Source organism: Epinephelus moara, chromosome 12 (genome assembly GCF_006386435.1).
Source record: "Epinephelus moara isolate mb chromosome 12, YSFRI_EMoa_1.0, whole genome shotgun sequence".
Taxonomy (NCBI): Eukaryota; Metazoa; Chordata; class Actinopteri; order Perciformes; family Serranidae; genus Epinephelus; species Epinephelus moara.
Genome location: NC_065517.1, coordinates 26,784,696 through 26,805,290, shown reverse-complemented (window position 1 = coordinate 26,805,290; position 20,595 = coordinate 26,784,696). Strand labels below are relative to the sequence as shown.

Genomic DNA, 20,595 nt, shown 5'->3' with positions numbered 1-20,595 from the left:
TGATACATCCAACTATAGCAGAGTCATCAGAAAACTTCTGAAGATGGCAGGTCTCAGTGCAATAGCTGAAGTCCATGGTGTAGAGGGTGAAGAGGAAGGGAGAGAGGACAGTCCCCTGCGTATTGCTGACCACTCTGTCTGACACACAGCATTGCAAGCGCACATACTGTGGTCTGCCAGTCAAGTAGTCTACAATCCAGGACACCAGGTGAATCTGTGAATTTAAAGTAAATAAAAGCTTCCTTTCCCCTAAGAGATATAGTTTCAGCTTCTGCGTTGCTGCGACATGTAGTTACATTTCTGGGGAGGTGCACGTCAGGCTAGTGCGTAGAGTACGGCATAGCTATGGCGTCGATTAAACCCAGAAGTATAAATTCTGCCTACACTGGGATGTGTTCGTACTGTATTGCTGCACTTAAATGAAGAGGAAGAAACAAATGTTGTAGCCCGCTTACTACCCACAGCCTGGAAGAACTGGAGAACGCCAACAATGCAGAAAAAGGGTTAAACCAATATTGAGAACCAGAGCTTCTTGTCGAGGTTAAGTAGCCTGGCTCAGTCTGGGAGTCCTGCATTGCAAACGTAATGTACAACCTGAACAAAACAGGCACTATATGAGGGAATGAATGGTATTTCCATTAGAGGAATGAACTTTATTAACTTTTGACTTTCTACAGTGTTAACACAATGTTCTTGCTCTCAAAGAGCCACAGAGCATCTTATATCTCGTCTCAAAGGTCAAGGACAGAGCTCAGCAATTCATAAAAAACAATGAAGTCTCAGCAAACTGTGTAAACACTTCTATGTACAGTGAATATCCTGTACATGAGGTATCTATGAGTCATAGACTGAATGTACCTACAGTATGTTCTCTGCCCTTTTATTCTGGTATTTCACTGATGAAAAGATGGTGTTTTCATAACACTAGGCTGTCTCTGTTAAAAGACGCAAATACTTTTGAAATTGGTGCTACATGACCAGAGCCTCAAATTGCTCCTGATGGCTGTGCCATTTGTGTGTGAATGTCTAAATTAGCAGGTGGCCCCTTGTGCGATAGCCTCGGCCACCAATGTGTGAATAGGTGACTGTGGTGTTAAAAGCCCTTTGAGTGGTCGTAAGACTAGAAAGGTGCTATACAAATGCGAGGCCAATTATCAGCACCACACTAGCTGATTCAGAATCAGCAAAGTGTCCCTTTAAGCTTCAGACTAATTTTGTTCTGTCCTGTTTGAGTGTGTGTGATCAAAGCATTAGTGGTACTCAAATGGCGTCCCGTGATGCCAAAATTAATGTATTTATAATAAAAAAAAAATTAAAAAAAAACTCACGGGGAATCTATTTGTCGCCATCCGTGCCTGGGAATTTTAAGTGTGTGACACATCAAAAGCCCTGATTGGCAGCCAGTGTGAGGGATGATAACATTTAAAAGGAGAAAGCCATGAATGGGACAATGGATCGCTTTAATGGACGGAGCAAATTAGGGCTGCAGCTAGATTATTTTCATTGTCAACTAATCTGTCGATTATTTCTTCGATTAGTCGACTAATCATTTTATCGAAAAATGTGTTAAAATGTTGAAAAATGTCGGTCTGTCTCTCCCAAACCCCAAAATTATGTCATCTAATGTCTTGTTTCATACTCACGCCAAAGGGTTTTATGGGAGAGTGTGTAAAGCTGCCAATATCTGAACGTAAGAAGCTGCAGTAAGAGTATTTTGGGGCACTTTTATAGTACTTTTCTATGAAAAATGACTCAAACCGATTAGTCGCATACTAAAATAGTCACTGATTATTTTAATAGTCGATTGGTCATCGATTAGTCGACTAATTGTTGCAGCCCTAGAGCAAATTACAACAAAGCACCAGTGAAGACGACCTACCACCAAAAGAAAAGAGGAAAAAAATGCGAAAACTACCTGTTGCATTTTTTCTTTCTTTCTTTCTTTCTTTCTTTTTTTTCATTTGCATGGCGACAAACCATTTTTAGCTTTATTTCATAGAAAATTTTGCACAATAATATTCTACAAATTCAAGCCACAACAAGACCTTTGGTGTTTGGAGCCATAAAAACAAATTAGACATGAACAAAATGGAAAAGAGGAGGAGCCAGACATGGAAACAGAGCCATTAATCATTTTAAACTCGATAGTAAAAAGGCAAATTCAAGACATACCTTTTTAGTTTGGCTTTCAGTTGATTTTTACTGATCTATTTATTCTTATTTATTTACTTATTTCTCATCTATTTATTGAACTTTTTTAGACATTTTATCATTGTCATATATTTTAAATCCTTTATTTATTTCTTATTGATAACTTTTAGTAATATATCTTATATGCTTTTAAAGTTATCTATTTAGCAATTTATTTCTAATTATCTATATACTTTTATTTATGTATTTTTGTATATATTTATTTATTTTATTTTTGTTTTTTATTTCTATTTATATATTTTATTGCTATTTCTATTTGTTCTTATTCTATCTATTTTTTAACACTTTTATTTTTAGGTTTTCTTAGGTCTTCTTCTGGGGCATTTGTCTTTTTATTCTGTGAAGCATTTTGTGTTACAATTTATTGTATGAAAATGTGCTATATAAATAAAGTTTGATTGATTGATTGATTGATTGATTGAAAAAATACAAATTATAAGTCAAAATAACCATAAACCAGAAGTAAAGCAGATCTAGCAAATTATATCAAAATATATGAACACTGTTAATGTATAAAAATGTTCGTATATTTACTGTACATTAGACACACATTAACGCATCACATTACATAACGTCACTTCACATTATCTATTAACACGCTCTGCAGTCTTTTCCCGTCACACCTCTCGCTGTTTAGCCGCAAATTTTTATTTTTTGAAGACATATTCGATGCCCATATATGCGGTCATTGAAATCTCCAATTCAATTGGGGTGAAATAAATGGCTCTGCTTTTAACTCCGCTTTCTACCACTGAGAATCATGTTATCTGGGTTCCATTGATGATGGCTTTTGGTGCTCGCCGTGAACGCACTAATTTTTCACTAGTTTTCCAGCTCCGGCTCAGTCAACTCGGAGATCGGGATTAGCCTCAGAGTTTGTTGAGCCTGCTTTCTGAAACAGGGCCCTGATGTGATGAACATCTTTTCCTCCAATTACTCAACACAAATGCCATAAATCACTGAAAGTTGCTACTGAATTTGACCCTGGGTTCGTGTATGTTTGGGCCTCAGTGTTAAACTACGATATGCATACTATTCATCATGATGTGCAGCTGGGGCGGATGCACCAGCAGCACTGCCAAGACTCTCAGCGGTACAGAGACAGAACAGTGTAATGGAGGAAAAGATGATAAACCAAGAGAAGGTCAAAGTATTCCTTCTTTATGTTCTTTATACACTGAGAATTTCATTCAGCGAGTGCAGATTGGCTGGTTTGTCTGTATATAGAAGCATCAGTGTGTTTATATAAAGCATGTACCTGCGTAAACTGTGTACATACATGCAGCAGACGTGTGCACACATGTCAGCGTGTTGTTTGTTTGTACATCTGCACTTTTGCAAATGACTGAGCGTTAGCGCAGGAGCGGCTGCTCAAATGTTTGCTGTCTGGTTTCTTTAAGCTCCGTCTGCTGCGGAGACTCAGTTTGCAGAGGAAGAAACAATATTGGCTCAGACACGATGATCTGAAACATAAATCTATGGTTCCACTGTACGCCATTCAAGTGTACACAAGATAGGATGTGTAAAAGCGTGTGTGTGTGTTCCTGTATTGTCTGCTGTGTGTAATATTATCTAACACGTACAGTTTACAGAGTTCGCTCAGGTTAATTGAAATGAAGCCTGAGCAAAATGTTTTACAGCTATGTAAATGTTAAAGCAATGAAGTATGGAGAAACGATTAGTGCTTTCCAAAAGTATGATGTTGCCAGGGAACGATGAGCAATACATGCCAGCCTCTCAAAAAAAACATCTATTGTTTACTTAATATTGACATTATTTGTGCATGTTTACATTCTCAGCCAAGACTTTCCTTGTGAAGTGAGCTTCAAAAGAACCTCTCAGACGTGACTGTCTTGCTGTGGCCTTCAGAGTTTTTGAGGCTAAACAAGGAAGTCCAGATGTCCCAATCCCCATTTAGCATTTTTTCAGCTCCTCCTGGGAGATCCCAAGCCAGATGAGATGTATAACCAAGTCTTCCCCGGGGTCTCTTCTCATTTAAATGTGCCTGGATACCCTCCAGAGGAAGGTGCCCAGGAGATCAGATGCCTGAACCACCTCACCTGGCTCCTTTTGATGTGAAAGAGCAGCAGCTCTACTCCCAGTTTCCTCCGGATGTCTGAGCTCCTCAAAGGGTGAGCCCAGCCACCCTGCAGACGTGGGTGGCTTATGAGACAATGGGCCTCTGGGCACAGATATGCAAAAAGCCCCACCATCTCTTCTACTTATGAGCAAGACACACAAATTTGATGGTGGTATTGCCTGTTTTTTGTTATTTTGCATCTCTTTGTAGTCATTTTTGTCTGTTTGAGGGGATTTTGTGTCACTTTTGGTTGTTTTGTGACTCTTTGCGGGTCCTTTGCATCTTTTTGTGGCCATCTTGAGTCTCTTCCTGGTCTGTACGTGTTAATTTTTGCACCTGGTAGGCCTGCTCAGTTATCTATCCATGCCTACAGAGGAAACTCATTTCGGATGCTTGTATCTGCAATCTCATGGGACAAGAATTAACCAATCACTTGCTTCACCCTCTCTGTCCCAGGATGTCACAACATCTGGCTCAAAGGTCAGCCTCTACTGTGAGGGATTTACGGTGCTAGAAATTCTTTTTTTTTTTGTTTAAATGTTGTCTAGTTTAGTCTTACTGCTAAATTTGCAACTTCGTCATCGGCATCGTAGCCTGAAGGTTTTGGTTAGTTTTGGTTATCGTTAGACAGATCAAGGCTAACGTTCCTATGTTTTTATTATCTCTGTAAAGCTATGTACCCCAAAGTTATAGTAGTTTATACAAATATACACAACGTCTAGCATCCCATTGTGAATATATCCTTCCACTGCACACCGTGGTCCTTGCTGTTGACTTCTAAGAGCTGTATTGCCTGATGTCCAGGAACTACACACTGTGGCTGAACGGAATCGGCATTGCCAGGTTTCTTTTTGTCAGGCTTGTCTGACCTAGCAACAGTAGCTAAGGGGGACGGGACTTTGGATCAAACAATTGTCAGAGCTCAGATCCAAGGATCCCCTTTTGGTCCCTACTTTTAAAAATGAGAACCAGTACCTCAGCCCACCAGGGGTCAGTGAGCTTAGGTCCCCACCTTTGCCTGTGGCCCAGCTATGAATGCACCTGATCCAAAAGCCTATCCCTGCAACACATTCTCACTCTGATCTTGTCACGTATCGATGTTTGGTCATGGACCTTCAACATCCAGATACGACATGAAAGGTATCCTGGGTGCGTTGGTTGTTGACGTTCTGGGACACTGTGTCAAGTTCTGCCTGTTACATGCATTGTCTTCTTTCAAAATACACATTTCACACTACACCACAACCAACGCACATGATTTGGTTTCGGAAAAAAGAACAGGGTTTGGCTTTATAATCTTACGGGATGCGAACACCACTCTCTTGGCTCAAAGTCAATGTTTGTTGGACGCATCCACCACCCCTCCTGCACGCCCTACTCGGACTTTCGTCAACCTTAACTTCGTTCGTGTCCCGCTGTGTGTCCCCCTGACACCTCCAAGCACCATTAAACTATAACAGCAAGCAAATCATGCCAACGTTAAAGGATGGCTTTTTCGTTAGTGTCTGATGCCACAAGTCACTGCCCAAGCACTGGATTTCGATGGCTTTGGAGTAAGGTGATCCCAGTGGGTGGTGGGCCCACAGTGCAGCAGCCTCATGTAGTTCTTTCACAGTGCTGTGCCGTTTGCTCCTGCTCAGAGTGTTCAGTAACAGATCAGGCAGGAGGGGACCAACTGAGTCAAGTACACTGCCACCTGATAAAGTCCTTCGACGTGTCTTTGTTGCAAAGGGCACATGAACTGTATCGCACATGTGGGTGGCCCAATAATGTATTTAAATGAATTTGAACCACGCTTCATTATGCCTGTCATTGTTAATGTGTTCCAGCTGAAAGCATTCATCAGCACACAATGCACAATGTGCAATGAAATGCAAAATCACTCTTGATTATTTTGCCACTTCACATCTGCAGACTTATCAGTGGCATTGAACTGCCGAACACTGTTTCACTGAATACTGAGCTGTAAAAATTGACCTGTTTTCATTGAGCACAAATTATAATAAATGAACAGCATGTTGTTAAGCTAATCAGGAAAAACTATCCTGCAGTACATCTCACGCTGTTAAAAAACGCTTTTATGGAAACACTTCCCCTTATCTGAGTGTGTGCTGGTGCGTGCATGCAAGATACACTGACTCCTATTGATTGGACGGTTGTGTCGCAGGCCATCTCTCTGAGTAACAGCTCCACCAGGCACTGTGTCAGTCAGCATTACAGCTGAGGATGCTGCTATGCCCCTCCAACTCCCTCCACCCTCGCTTGTCAGTGTGTATGATGGACAGTTCCCTTCAACAGCTTCGTACAAACACACACATATACACACACACACTCATACAATCTCTGTCTCTCTGTTCTTGTCCTTGTCTCTTCCTCTCACACACACAAACACACACAAGTAGCTGCACACACATGTACACACACACACACACACACACACACACACACACACACACACACACACACACACATCCCGGGGCTAATTCATTATGAGCTGAATGTCTGCTTTGTGAAAGATATAGAACGTTTGCTTAGTCATTTGGAGTGGGGCACTCTGTGTTCTCGCTATATTGTGTGAGGGAAAAAGATAAGTTGCTGATTTATCCCCAAGCCAATTTCATTACAATAAAAACCGCAGCACATGTAATCCAAAAAAAAAAAAAAAAAAGTCCTTCTGTGTTTTTGGACAGTGAAAACGAAACCGCGTTACCTTGACGAGAGCAAGGACAAGGGCACAGGATTCCAGGCTCCCTCGATATTTCTCAAATTATGATGCTGAACATCTTAATCGATTTGTAGTAATTTAATACTGACATACACCAACAAACAAACCACAACATCTCATTGATTACGTCTGAATAGAGGGGCTGCGAGTTTCATCTGTATGGTAATCAATAGAGTAATGAATTATGTGTGTGCTGTCGAGCAAGGCAAATACTCTTCTGGCTGAGCTGAATGTGAAAGAGCTGCCAGTGTATCTCAGTCATGGGCTGATAGATACAGGCTCGCTGTAATATACATAACAAAGACCTGTCAAAATAATGCACTTCCTAGCCCACAGTCGCAAAAACGACTCAGATTTTCTGTCTTCAAACTTCGCTCTAATGTAATAGAACTAGGTGGCACTCAGCTTGTGGTGCTCAAAGTGCCAAAAAATAACATTTAATAAACTCAACAGCAATGTCTCTTTCCAGAGGTCATGACCTGGTATCTCAAAATAATTCACAGACCTTGTTGTGAGCAGTTTCATGTAGGAACTATTTTCTTTCTACCGAACCACATCTGCTAACTGTATCACTGCGCAGAAGGAAGCGTGCATCTACTCATGATGAGAAGCTCGAGTTATTTCTGTTATTATTTCTTGCTTTGCTTTGGTCTCTTCAGGAAGTCCTTGGCCTACAGAAGTCAAGAGCAACTAAAGAAATTAAAGCTGGCAGGAGTCAGAGAGAGGCCTGTGGCCTGGGTAGCTCACAGTATGGGAAGTATTTTCTCTGAACTTTACTTCCACAGGCATGTCAGACAACTGTATCACCGCGCAGAAGGAAGCGTGCATCTACTGCTAGCTCACCTAGCACCACTGAGCTAGCTAACGTTACAGCTCAGGCGAGAGGGATGCCATTAATGTTCACACTGGGTGCGAATAAAACAATTTGCACAGGTGAATTACATGTTATGTCAATGTACAGACACAATTAGATGCGAATTCCATGCAATATATGCGTTATGAATGATGCAAAATATGCGAGTTAAGTAGCGCAAATGCAGTGAGTAGCACGATTTCATTTCAAATGCTTATTCACAAGAGTTGAAAAATCTGAACTTCAGCGATCAATTTTGCACCGCGATAGCCAATCAGCATTGAGACTCCAGGGACATATGACGCCAAAGATGTACTGACAGAAGCTCATTCATGGATTCAGCGATTTCATGTGCGTATGATGTGAGTCAACACACAATATTCTAGCATTCAAACTCACATGTGTAACACAGTGTGAAAATTTGCATCGTGTTTGGTGTGAACACAACATCACGCTGTCACAAGCCTCTCGCCCATGAGTAGATGCATACTTCCTTCTGCGCCATGATACGGTTGGCAGGTGTAGTTCGGTAGAAATAAAATAGTTCCTACATGAAACTGCTCACAACAAGGTCTGTGGATTATCTTGAGTAGCCGGGTCATGATTTCTGATTTCTTTCTTTTTTCATGAATTCTGCCCTTTGAGCACCACAAGCTGAGTGCCATCTAGTTCCATGACATTCAAAAGGCAGACATCTCTATGGCCGATATATCCAACACTTGACAACTCACGCCAAAACAATCTAATTTGATAAACAGCACTACAGGTAAGAGGAAAAATATGTTTTTTTGATTTTGGGTTGAACTGTCCCTTTAATTCTACATGCATGCAAAAGCAGTAAAAGTCAGATGCAACTTTAAGACGTTGTCTTCCCTGATGCAACATCACTTCCAGCAAAGTAGAGCCAATATCATAAATACAAAATACAGAAAAAAACAGAAAAGATATCACATTTACAGCAGAGGCTTCTTACAGGCAAAGAATTGAGCTGTTATGATTTAAGGGTAACTTTGGTATTTTTTAACCTGCACCACATTTTCCCAATGTTTTTCTCTGAATGACTGATGGGAAAAATATTGAGCGAGAGGGCTGCAAAACAGGCTGCTATGTAAGCACTTAGGGCATTACAGTCGATTTACGTCCACTGAAGGTACTTGTTTTTGCCACGGACAGGCTCAGATTGTTAGTCTAAGTGTATGACACCATTATGGACAGGATCCCAGAGAAAGACTTTTTTTTTTCTTGAAGAGTTCGATACTTTTTGTTTAACCAAAAACAGCCCTGAAATTGCAATCTCCAAACACAGGCAGCCAGTGGAGAGAGGCCAAAACAGGTGCGATATGTTCTCTCCTCCAGGTTCCTGTGAGGAGCCTGGCAGCGGCGTTCTGAACCACTTGGAGGCGGGATAGAGAGGACTGACTAATACCGGTGTACAGAGAGTTCCGGTGGTCTAAATGGAAAGAGATGAGAGCGTAGGTGACTATCTGCAGGCCTGTGAGGGTGAGAAATGGCTTGATTTTGGAAATGGTGCGGAGATGGAAGAAGCTGGCTTTTACTACTGCATTTATTTGTTTGGAGTCAGATATCACACCAAGATATTTGACATGGGGTTTAACATAGTGGAAAAGGATGTCAAGCTGGTCAGAAATCCCTTTGATGGAATCAGGGGGGACAAAGAGGACAACTTCTGATTTGCCCTAATTCAGCTGAAGTTCTGTGTCATCCAATACTTTATGTCCTTGAGGCAGTTTATGATACTGGCAACACTGGACTTGTGGTTAGCCTTGAGAGAGAGATACAGCTGTGTGTCGTCAGCGTAGGAGCGGAAGGAGATGTTGTAAAAAGCTGGAAATCAGAACGGAGGTACAGAGAGTAGTTACATAGAGATGACACATTCATGTGAACCAACAGGTTCTTAGAATGGAGCATTGCAGGTAGTTGCCTGTTTCAACTCATCTCATTGCGAATCTTTGGTCTGAACTAGGGATGTTCCTGGTGACTACTTTACTTGTCGACTAAATGAAAATTTTAATTAAGGCTAGTCAACTAGTCTAAAAAAGGGAAAACACTCAGAAAACAGTCAAAATTTAGCACAATTTATTGTTAAGTATTTGAAACATTGTCCCCAAAAATACTGTGTGCATTAAGAGCCCTTTGAAGCCTTCAATCATAATCTTCAACAACCATGTCGGATTTTAAATGCCGCTGAAGTACGAGACACTTTGCGCCGTGCGTTATGAATGTGAACATGATGGCAACTCAGTCAAAAGTTAACCACTGGGGCGTCGGTGGCTTAGTGGTGGGGTGGGCGCCCCATGTGCCGGGCTGTTGCTGCGGCGGCCCAGGTTCGACTCCGGCCTGTGGCCCCTTGCTGCATGTCACTCCCTCTCTCTCTCCCCCCTTCACGCTCATATGTCCTATCGATTAAAGGCTTAAAAATGCCCGAAAAAATATCTCTAAAAAAAAAGAAAAAAGTTAACCACTAAAATAACATCTAAAATAAATAAATTGCCTCTGAAATGTGGGGCACGTTGAACGTTGCACATTATCTGACAACAACTCACTTAAAGTTAACAAATAATATAACATCTCAAAAAAGATAAATTGCTGCTGTATTTATTTTCTAGAGTACTGCCAAACCGCGCTGGATTTGCGAGAGGACATCGGTCTTATTTCCCACCGTGCTGTTTTAAAACTCAGTCTACTCGAGCATTAACGCAGGGAGGGGGACTGCTGTCTGACGGCTCTGTAGCTCCCACTATTGGCAGGCTGCTGCATGACAGTTAAGCGACCTTGTACATAAATAAAACACAATTTGGTTTAACCGACTAATAATTCTGGGGTGGACGTTTAATCGTTTAGACGTCTAATCGCGTGCATCCCTAGTCTGAATGAGGCTTAAGTTGACAAAACAAAATCAAAACTCACAAAAACTACTTTGGTTCGCCTCCTCACTGTTCCAACAATCTCCAACTCTGGTTTGGTTGATATAAACCCTTAACTCACCTAGTTAGATGTGAAAACACGCTGGCTCTATACACGCTAAAATTACTGTTACCCTTTAACTGAATTTACAGCTCTTGTCTAAAAACAATACTTCTTGTACCCTGTTGTGTTCAGATTGTCTTGACATAAAATCAGCAGAATAAATTGTGCCAAGAAACCAACAATCCTGTTTTCTCTTCCACACTTCCATTACACTGCTGCATCCTAATATCTGCTCTGCAAATCTTCCATATCAGATTGTGCTGGTCTCATTCGCTGTGCTACATTTGGGAGGTCAGCATTAGTAGGAAATGCACTTCCTGCAAGTGACAATATTTATTTTTAATCCCGAACATGGCGCCTTACAAATACATGAAATGAAAGAGAGGAGGTGGTTATATACCACAGGAAGCTATTTTAAATACCAGCAAGAATTAAAACAATGATGACTCACTTGTGGTGTTGTGATGTAGTCGAGGAACCTTTTAGCTTCATCCTCCAGAGAATGACTCACACTGGCCCAGGGCTCTAAGTCTATATGCCACCGAGGAGTCTGTAGTGGAGCACACACACACACACACACACACACACACACACACACACACACACACACACACACACACGATTATTAACATAAAAAGAACATGAAATTGACAATAAACCAACATCAAAGTAGGCCACTCAAAAGAAATCTAGTGCAAGGACAACAACAAAGGGAGCTTTATTCTTCAGGTATTATAACCCACTTGTGTGTAGCTGCTGATGGAACTGGGTCACAGTGTGCTCAGCTGAGGATTTTTTTTTTTCCCACCTGTGTGTTAGTGACAAATAAACTGCTAAAGTTCATTTCCATTGTTATTTTAGTCAAACGGGGGCTGCTATTTATTCTCATGCAATCTGTGCTGCGAGGTACAGATAAAAAAAAAAAAAAGCTGTCGAAAGTCCAGCTGTGATTCACAGTGGAAAAATAAGACCTCAGACTTCACCATCACCATCGGTTGGCTGCAGCAGCTCAGTGCTGCTGTGTGATTACATTCCTGAAACCTGGCAGAGCTCAGCTTTACAGCCTGCTTCATTTCTACAGGAATGTGTCTGTTTATGATTAGAGCAGAGGCAGTCAGATGCAGAGCGAACAAGAGGGAGAAGAAAGGAGAGGATCAGAGCTGCGATGATGCACTCGCAGGTTGCACAATCATTTCTTGGGTCAAACACCATGGCCAAATGTTCATTAGCAGCCCCGGTATAAATTATCCTGGGTGATTTCACGATAGAGTGCTTCCCTGCCCGGGATGCTCCTGCCTTCATCAGTGCTTTACGGGCACTGCAGTTTATTTTCAGATTTTCCACGGTTATGCACAGATAATTTTTGGCTTAGCGAACAAGATCATGTTCGGGTTTGCTCGATGCCGTGGGCACATCTGCTGAACAATCTGTAAAGGGCACTGCGATGACATCAGGTCTGTTTAGGAAAATAATCTTGTGTTGGAATTCACGCCCATGTTTCCATGCCTCCTATTCTTGTTCTCCTTACTCACAGTTATGCCCTCCAGTCTGACTTTGTGCTTGCAGGCTCATCACAATGGGCGTCGCAGCTCCAACACTTTACAATCACACTGTTGATCTGAACAAAAGTGGCTTTGTGTGATGTAATAATTGAGTTTGTGTGAAGGTCAACTCTCAAGTTTTCCTTTGTGTAACAAGCCAGTTGACAGTCTACATTCACTCAGTCACACACAACATACTTATATATTGTATAATTCAATTCACCTAAACCTTTATCAGCATGACAACTGAGAAAACGTGCTGCCAAAACGACACATATACACAGAGATGTGGACTTATAATGTTGTTCACATGGGTGTACTATGAGACTGTGGGCCCCTGGGCACAGCTATGCAAAAGACCCCAACAACCTCTCCTACACAGGAGCAAGACACACAGACTTTTTGATGGTTCTGCATCTTTTCTTGTTGTTTAGTGTCTTTCTTCTGTTGTTATGCATCTTTTTTATAGTTCTTTTGCATCTCTTAATTGTCTTTTTATGAGTCTTTATGGTAATTTTGAGTCTCTTTCTGGTTGGAAAGTTGAGTGACATTTTAGAGATGAAGGCCTGGGGTGCCCCTGAGACTTTGGGCCCCAAGGCCTGTGCCTGGTGGGCCCATGCAGTAATCCATCCATGTGTGTTCACACTACGAGCCCCACAGCAACAGGCTATGAGTCATTTTCAGTGTAAGCCGATGACATGAAGCTTCAAACTAAAGCTGGCCCCAGGGCGGGCCTCAACTTTTTTCAGTGCTCAAATGATGTGGTAAAATGCCCGTCCATCCATCCATTTTCAGCTGCTTATCCAAGGCTGGGTCGTGTGGACAGCAGGCTAAGCAAAGTACTTCGGACATTCCTCTCATGAGCAACACTTTCCAGCTCCTCCTGGGGGACCCCAAGGCGTTCCCATGCCATCCCTCCAGCGTGTTCTGAGTCTGCCCTGGGGCCTCCTACCAGTGGGACGTGCCCGAACACCTCTAATGGGAGGCGCCCAGCATCCTGATCAGATGGCCGAACCACCTCAACTGGCCTCTTTCGACACAAAGGAGCAGCGGCTCTACTCCGAGCTCCCTCCAGATGTCCGAGCTCCTTACCCTCCTTATCCTATCTCTAAGGCTGAGCCCAGCCACCCTTCTGAGGAAACTCATTTCGGGTGCTTGTATCCCTGATCTCATTCTTTCAGTCACTACCCAGAGCTCATGACCATAGGTGAGGGTTGGGACGTAGATGGACCAGTATATTGAAAGCTTTGTCTTCTGCATCACTGCAGACGCAGCGCCAAACCGCCGATCCATCTCACACTCCATTCTACCCTCACTCTTGAACAAGACCCCGAGATATTTAAACTCCTTCGCTTAAGGCAGTAACTCTCTCCCAAACCAGAGGGGCGAGTCCACCATTTTCTGGCAGAAAACTTTGTAAGCTTGATGGGCGTGCCACCAGGCCTGTGAATTTCAAACCAGACCAACATGGTGGTTCATCAGGAAACTTTCTCTCATACTATGAAAACAATTCACCTAAATGTCTTTCTGGACACATTTGAGGTGAGAAAAAAACGATTCAGTTGCTTAATCTGTCTTCAGTTCAGATCGACAACAGTTAGTTTAAAAGTTTTTCAGGAGTTCCAGAGGCAGCAGGTCACGCTTCACGCCCCTGATTTGCATAAGGTAGCCTAGATTGCTCCGACTATCTACAACTAATGGACTCTGTGTGTCTCTCTTCATTTATCGTCGGTCCCTCTAGGGGACTGTCCTTGCTTTCCTCTGGCTCCTGTATATCCTGCTGGACTTTCTTTTGCAGTAGCAGTGGATATTTCCTACTCAGCTCTTTTTGGTATGCATGTACAATTTACTATCATCTTTGTCATATACTTAATATATTCTGGCCTTTTTGTGTGTGTGTATGTGGGGGCACTTGTGTTACTGTTTTTTCCTCTTTTCTTCTTGTACTTGTATTTTGCATATCGGTAAAACTCAAAATATTTCAAAAGCAACCTAGAGTCAGCTGTATGCAAATGAGGAGCGGACACCCTGTCTCTTGAAATGCAAGGCTGCACTACCAGAATGCATTGCTAGCTGCTTACACAGACAGTGAGCGTGGAAATGTCGGATCCTTGGGACATGCACCTTTACTTAGCTAAGTTAGCTGACATTATGCTCAACCTGGTCTCATTCCGAAGTTGTCGAAATCTGGCACTTGGGCAGTGACTTGCGGCATCAGACACTGAGAAAAAAGCCGTCCATGAACACTGGCATGCTATGCGACCGGCCACCATTATAGTTTAATGGCATTCGGCAGTGTCGGGGGGAAACGTATCGGGATGAGAACGGAAGTTAGGCCGCAAAACTTGGAGTAGGATGGGTAGGAGGGGTGGTGGATGGCTCCATCAAAGACCAACCTTCACCCGGGAGAGTGATGTCCGTGATTATAAAGCCGAACTCTTTTTTCCTAAACCTAATTAGGAGCGTTAGTTGTTAGAAGAACCTTTCACGTCGCATCTAGACGTGGAAAGTCCATGACCAAACGTCGATATGTGACGAGGTTGGGGTGAGAGTGTGTTGTTATGCTAGCCTTCTAAGTATTGCAGTGCACACAGGGATGCAATCAGGCGGCGAAATGTGATGTCAAAATTGAGCTCAGACATTGGTCAAAAGCAGAGATATTTTTTTGACCAAATATAAACTTTAGATGACGTTGAGTCAAACTGCTTTGTTGAAAGTATCAGAGACACACCAGCCCATGATGATGTAGGCTAACTATGTGAAACAGTGCTTGAGCAACACTTTAATGGCGACTTGTTGTCACTTGTAGTGTGAACACACTTTTAATGCATGCACACACACAGACACTTACACACACGCATCTTCACCACAGATAGATCTGAAACCATGCATAGATTATCTACTAATGCATTTTCTATGATAGGGCTGTCTTTTCCTCCTCAATGCACACGTATACACACACTCAAACTCATTCATATGCACTAACTTAACATTGGCACGCACACACACTCACAGCGCTCTCTGCTAATACATTATCTATGGCAGCACCATGTGTGTCATTTCCTCCTCCAGTGATGCTGATCCTGGACCTGCCAAACACAGAGAATCAGCTGTCCCTTTAACGTCTGCAGAGCCGGATCCACGCAACACTATTCACTGTTTCACATTCAGCCTTTAATCGATTTGCGACGTGTCAAAACATCTGAATGCTCGCCATGCTTCAATCCTTCCCGTCCTCTCGCTCCATCATGTCATCCCTCTATTTCCCTTCCTCTCTTTTCTCCTCTAACGCTGCGTCTCGTTTCTTCCTCCTCATTGTTTCTCTCTGTCTGTCAGCCACTCTGTCTCTCCTCAGTGTCTCAGTTTAAAATAATTGCACCCGTGATGCATGATCAACGTAATTACCCTGCAGGACAAATAGGGTGATGGATGTGCACCAGTGGGTTTCAATCTATAGCTATTGTTTTCTGCAGATTGATTTTCCTGATTTGCCCGTCGCATAAACAGGCCACAGACGTACGTTTGGGCAAAACATCCTAACTTAACCTCTTCAACTCCATCCCTCCCCACCATTAGCCATTTTTTGTTGGGGGGCAGGGGATCTTTAGGGGGACAAAACAGGTCACCAGTATGTGCTGCATAGAAGTTGTGTACATCATCTGAAATCCACAGTGTGCCAAGTTTTTCTCATCATAAGTATGTAATAAATATTGTGTGTTCGTTCAGCTGCTATTCAAACTTTTAAAGTTTAAAGCAGGGGTAGCAAACATACGGCCCCAGGGCCAAAACCGGCCTGCCAAAGGCTCCAATCCAGCCCACTAGATGACTGTGCACACCTAATATTAATTCACTTGTGAAGGCTAAGAGGTGCCAGGATTCAGAGGCAAGTTAGTATTTAGTACATACTTCATGTAAAATGCTGCCTCAGAGGCTTTTTGACCCTGGACCCTGACCCAGAACACAGTGCTCTGAAAAAACACTGAATACTTATTGTGGTTGAACTGCTTGTGCAAAATATTGTAGACCAGCAGCTTCAGTACAAAAAAGTCTATATCAGACTTATGTCTTGAAACAATATGGGTGGAGCCTGTTGCTGAGGCACTGACAAAACTTCAGACTGTAAATGTTTTTTATGGGGATGATTTAACCTGCGTCCTCAATAGCTTCCACTTTAGTGGGAGTGGAAACATATAAAAAAATGCACATGTAATGACATGAGTGAGAACTGAATGTGGAAAACTGACACATACTGTTGAATTTGCACATATTTTTTTCAGGATATTGTGGGCTGTTCATCACTTGTGTGGTAAATGGATGAACATTTTCAGAATGTAATTCTTTACACTAAAAAAGGGGGAAACTTCAAGGGGTTGTTATTTATAGATGATTATGCAATGGGTTTATTGGTCCGGCCCATTTGAAATCAAATTGGGCTGTACGTGGCCCATGAACTAAAATGAGTTTGACACCCCTTGGTGTAAAGTGTTGAAGGGCTTTGAACATTATGAAGGAAGTATATGATGGCCATTCCCATGCTGAGTTGTATCTCAAAAGTTTTTGCACAAATTTCTGAACTGATACTATTTGTTACACAGATTTGGTGCTAAATTTAAGCATTTTTTTTACCACTCCAGAACTGATTAAAAAGGCCGGAAACCCCTCCAACATATCACATTAAGACTTGATGATTCTAATTAATTACATGCTCTGTGATTAATTAATCTAAATTAATTGCATACATCAATTTTTGCTGTTGAAGTATTAAAAAAAATTAAGTTCAAAGGAATTATGGCAGATGTGTCGTAGTAAAGCTGCTGGATTTTGGACACAATTGTCCCCCTGTCTTCTACCACCGAAACTGGTCTGCAGTCAATTGCAATCCATTTTGTAAGGGAGTTAGTTAGTCGGTCACAGGTAGACTTACTCAGTTTGTGTCTGAACGCCTGGTCAGGTGTGGCTTGACGAGGCTGGCTGCTAGCGTTAGCATTAGAGGCTGTGTTAGCTTGCACCTCCAAGTTCGTGGCTAAATGCTTTGCGTTTAGGTGATATTTCAGCCTTGAAGTACTCAGATGGTACGAAAATTCCTGTCCGTTTTTCCCCTCGCAAAATTACCCTAACTTTAGAGCGTTATTTAACCCCTGTACCCAAGATAGCATGACATGGTTGGTACCAATGGATTCTTTAGGTCTTTAAACTTCATATGATGCCAGTATCTTTACTGCACTAGCTTCAATGCTCATTTTGCTACAGCCTCTGAAGACAGTATTGACTGCAGAGGACTCTGGGGTCCTAGTGAGCCTTTGCCACACAACAAAGCTTTGTCCAACCTGGTCTCACTCTGAAGTCGTCAAACTGCAGCGCTTGGAGAGTGACTTGTGGTGTCAGACACTGACGACAAAAGGCATCCTTTGGGGCGCTGGTGGCTTAGTGGTAGAGCAGGCGCCCCATGTACAAGGTTGTTGCCGCAGCAGCCTGGGTTCGACTCCGGCCCGTGGCCCTTTGCTGCATGTCACTCCCTCTCTCTCTCCCCCCTTCACGCTTGTCTGTCCTGTACATTAAAAGCTAAAAAGCCCCCAAAAAATATAAGAAAAAGTAAAGCCATCCTTTAACGTCGGCATGATACGCAGCCAGTCGCTGTTACAGGTTAACAGCGCTCAGCAGCATCATGGGGAAACGTGGAGGGACTAGAACGAAACTTAAGGCGAGGAAAGTCTGAGGTGGTGGATAGGTCCAACAAATCTTTCACGCAGGAGAGCAGTGTCCGCACTGTTGTACTGACATAGTGTCTCCTGCTATACTGAGGCGTATTTTGAGAAAAGATGATGCACATTAATGGACATAACACAGCGACCCAGAACGTCAACAATTAACGCACCCAGGATACCTTTCACGTAGTATCTGGACATGGAAGGTCCATGACCAAACATCAATATGTGACGAAGTCGGAGTGAGATTGTGTTGAGATAGTATGACATGGTTGTACCAATGGATGCTTTAGGTCTTTTAGTTTCATATGATGCCAGTATCTTCACTGCACTAGCTTCAAAACTTAGACTGCTACAGCCTCTGAGGACAGTATTGTCAGCCTAGGAATCTGGCATCCTAGTGAACCTTTGCCACACAACAAAGCTTAATTAGATACATTTATCTATAAGTATTTATATGCCATCATCACCGATGTGCTACAGGAAAAAACTTTCTTCTGATTTTTTACCTTTGCTGAGCCTCCACAGGGAGACATTGCTGTCCAATCCCTCCATAAAATTTGAAATTCAGATCTCATAGCAGAAAAACTCTCCTGCAAAGGCCACAATCTGACAAACAATCCCTGACAAAAAGGAACAGAAATACCAGTTCCAATCAACATAGCTCCAAAGGCCATGAGAGTTTTACAGGGACAGAGAGACTGCATGTCTGTCTGGGAGTCTGTTATTTACACGTAGACAAATAACATCTACCTTTCTGCATCTCGGGGACTCGGAGAGCTCCCAGAGCTCTCTGTCTCCGAGCTGCCCTTTTCATCTCCTTACTGAGTCCTCCCTGCAAAGCTCAGCTATCAGGCCCCATACATCAGGCTGGCACAGGTTGGGACAGGACTGCTGATCAGAGGGCAGATATCTGTGACAATGGACTCACTGGGATGTTGCAGTGTTTAAGGTGTGGTAGAATAGGAACAGAGAGGGAAAGAGTAGAGAAGAAAAGGACAGAAGGAGGTTCGAAAGCATGCATGTACTTTCTGAGATTTATGGCAGAGAAGGAATGGAAGTATTTGCAGGTTTTGCCAAGAGAAGAGGTGTGCATCCAAGGTTTCTACTTTTAAAGACTTAACTGGAAACCAGCAGACTGACTCATACATTTCAGGTTTTCAATCCAAGTCTTCCTCGCAGGATGTGATTACTTTTCTCCTCATGTAGTTTTTTGGTGAAAAATAAATCCAATCTTTATCTAACACTTTTTTTTTATTGCCCTAAAACTGGAATCCAAAATAAAGATAATGTGTGTGTGTGCACATTATACCATACACATGTCTATAAGCTCTTACTAACTGCTGAATCATCACTTAGCGGTGATGAGATTAGTGTTAAGCCTCGTGTTCAGTCAAGCATCAACAAGTCATCAGCGCCTCAGGGACAGCAGAGGTAAGCAGTGTTAATAACAAACACACAGAACATCACTCACAACTGTCGAGGCTCAGCTCTTTAGACCTTAATCCCAGGACATTAGATATAACAACACCCTCAGCAGGAGCATTTCAGGTAGCTGCCTTGACATGAATTCAAGGGTGGACAATGGAAATTATTGATTATGTTGGTATAATGACTTTTGGAACTAGGAAAGGTCAAATCTTGTGAGGATAATGTGTGTGTACTCGCTGCAGACTCATACAAAAGTAACCTCTCAAGCCTGTATCGTCACTTATGACCCACTAGAAGTGTGTGGCTGTGTATTTATATGCAGAGACGCCCTCTGCCTGTATTTTCTTATTTTGTTCTTACTTCCTGTGTTCAGGACATTTCTGGGCACAGCATGCAGGTGAAGTCAGGACTTCATAGAAAGAAAGTGGCCAAGTGCCAGACTATAAGCAGCATGCATCCAAGAGAAAGCTACAACATTTACAGGAAGAACCTAATTATACCAAGAGTGAATCTGGGGTTGGCTTCCACTTTCACTGGTGATACTGTTTACAAACCGTAATAGACAATTCCTGCACAGTATACCTTTGAGTTCTGGTTTGAGTGTGAGCAGTGTGAGCACTACATGAAGTTTAGTGTGACTGCTGAGTGAAGCTAAAAAAGCTGAAGAGCTCAAAAGTTTTGAAGATTTGATGGAAGCTGAAATGCAGTGACTGACTGGCAGTTAAATTGGGAAAGATGAAAGACGCTGGCGTTTCAGTTTCAGTGTGAGCACTGATGAAGTTGAAGTGCAAAAGTTGGAAGGCCTTGAAGATGAAGTTGAAGTTTAGGTGATAAACTGAGCTGGAAAGGTCCATTAAAGTGATGATACTGGAAAGACAGAAGTGCTAGTTCAAGTGTATGACCTGAAAGCTGATGTCAGTTGAAGTGTTTGTGTTGCTAGCTGCTTACACAGACAGTAATTAGTAAGTATCGGTCTGTGTGAGTAGGTTTCCTGTATACCCCAATGTGGAGGCCTCAGACAAGCATGAACTGATGAAGCCTCTTGGATAAGAGGTGAAATG

The 20,595-nt window shown here is 42.5% G+C and overlaps 1 protein-coding gene across 1 annotated transcript in view; it reads right to left on the bottom strand.

Moving 5' to 3' along the window:
- The window catches only part of mettl24 (methyltransferase like 24), an 80,277-nt gene that overhangs the window by 27,409 nt on the left and 32,273 nt on the right, over positions 1-20,595 (bottom strand). Inside the window, exon 2 of the mRNA XM_050058090.1 lies at positions 11,309-11,407. Within this exon, the coding sequence (XP_049914047.1) occupies positions 11,309-11,407 (99 nt within the window). The remainder of the gene's footprint in view (positions 1-11,308; positions 11,408-20,595) is intronic.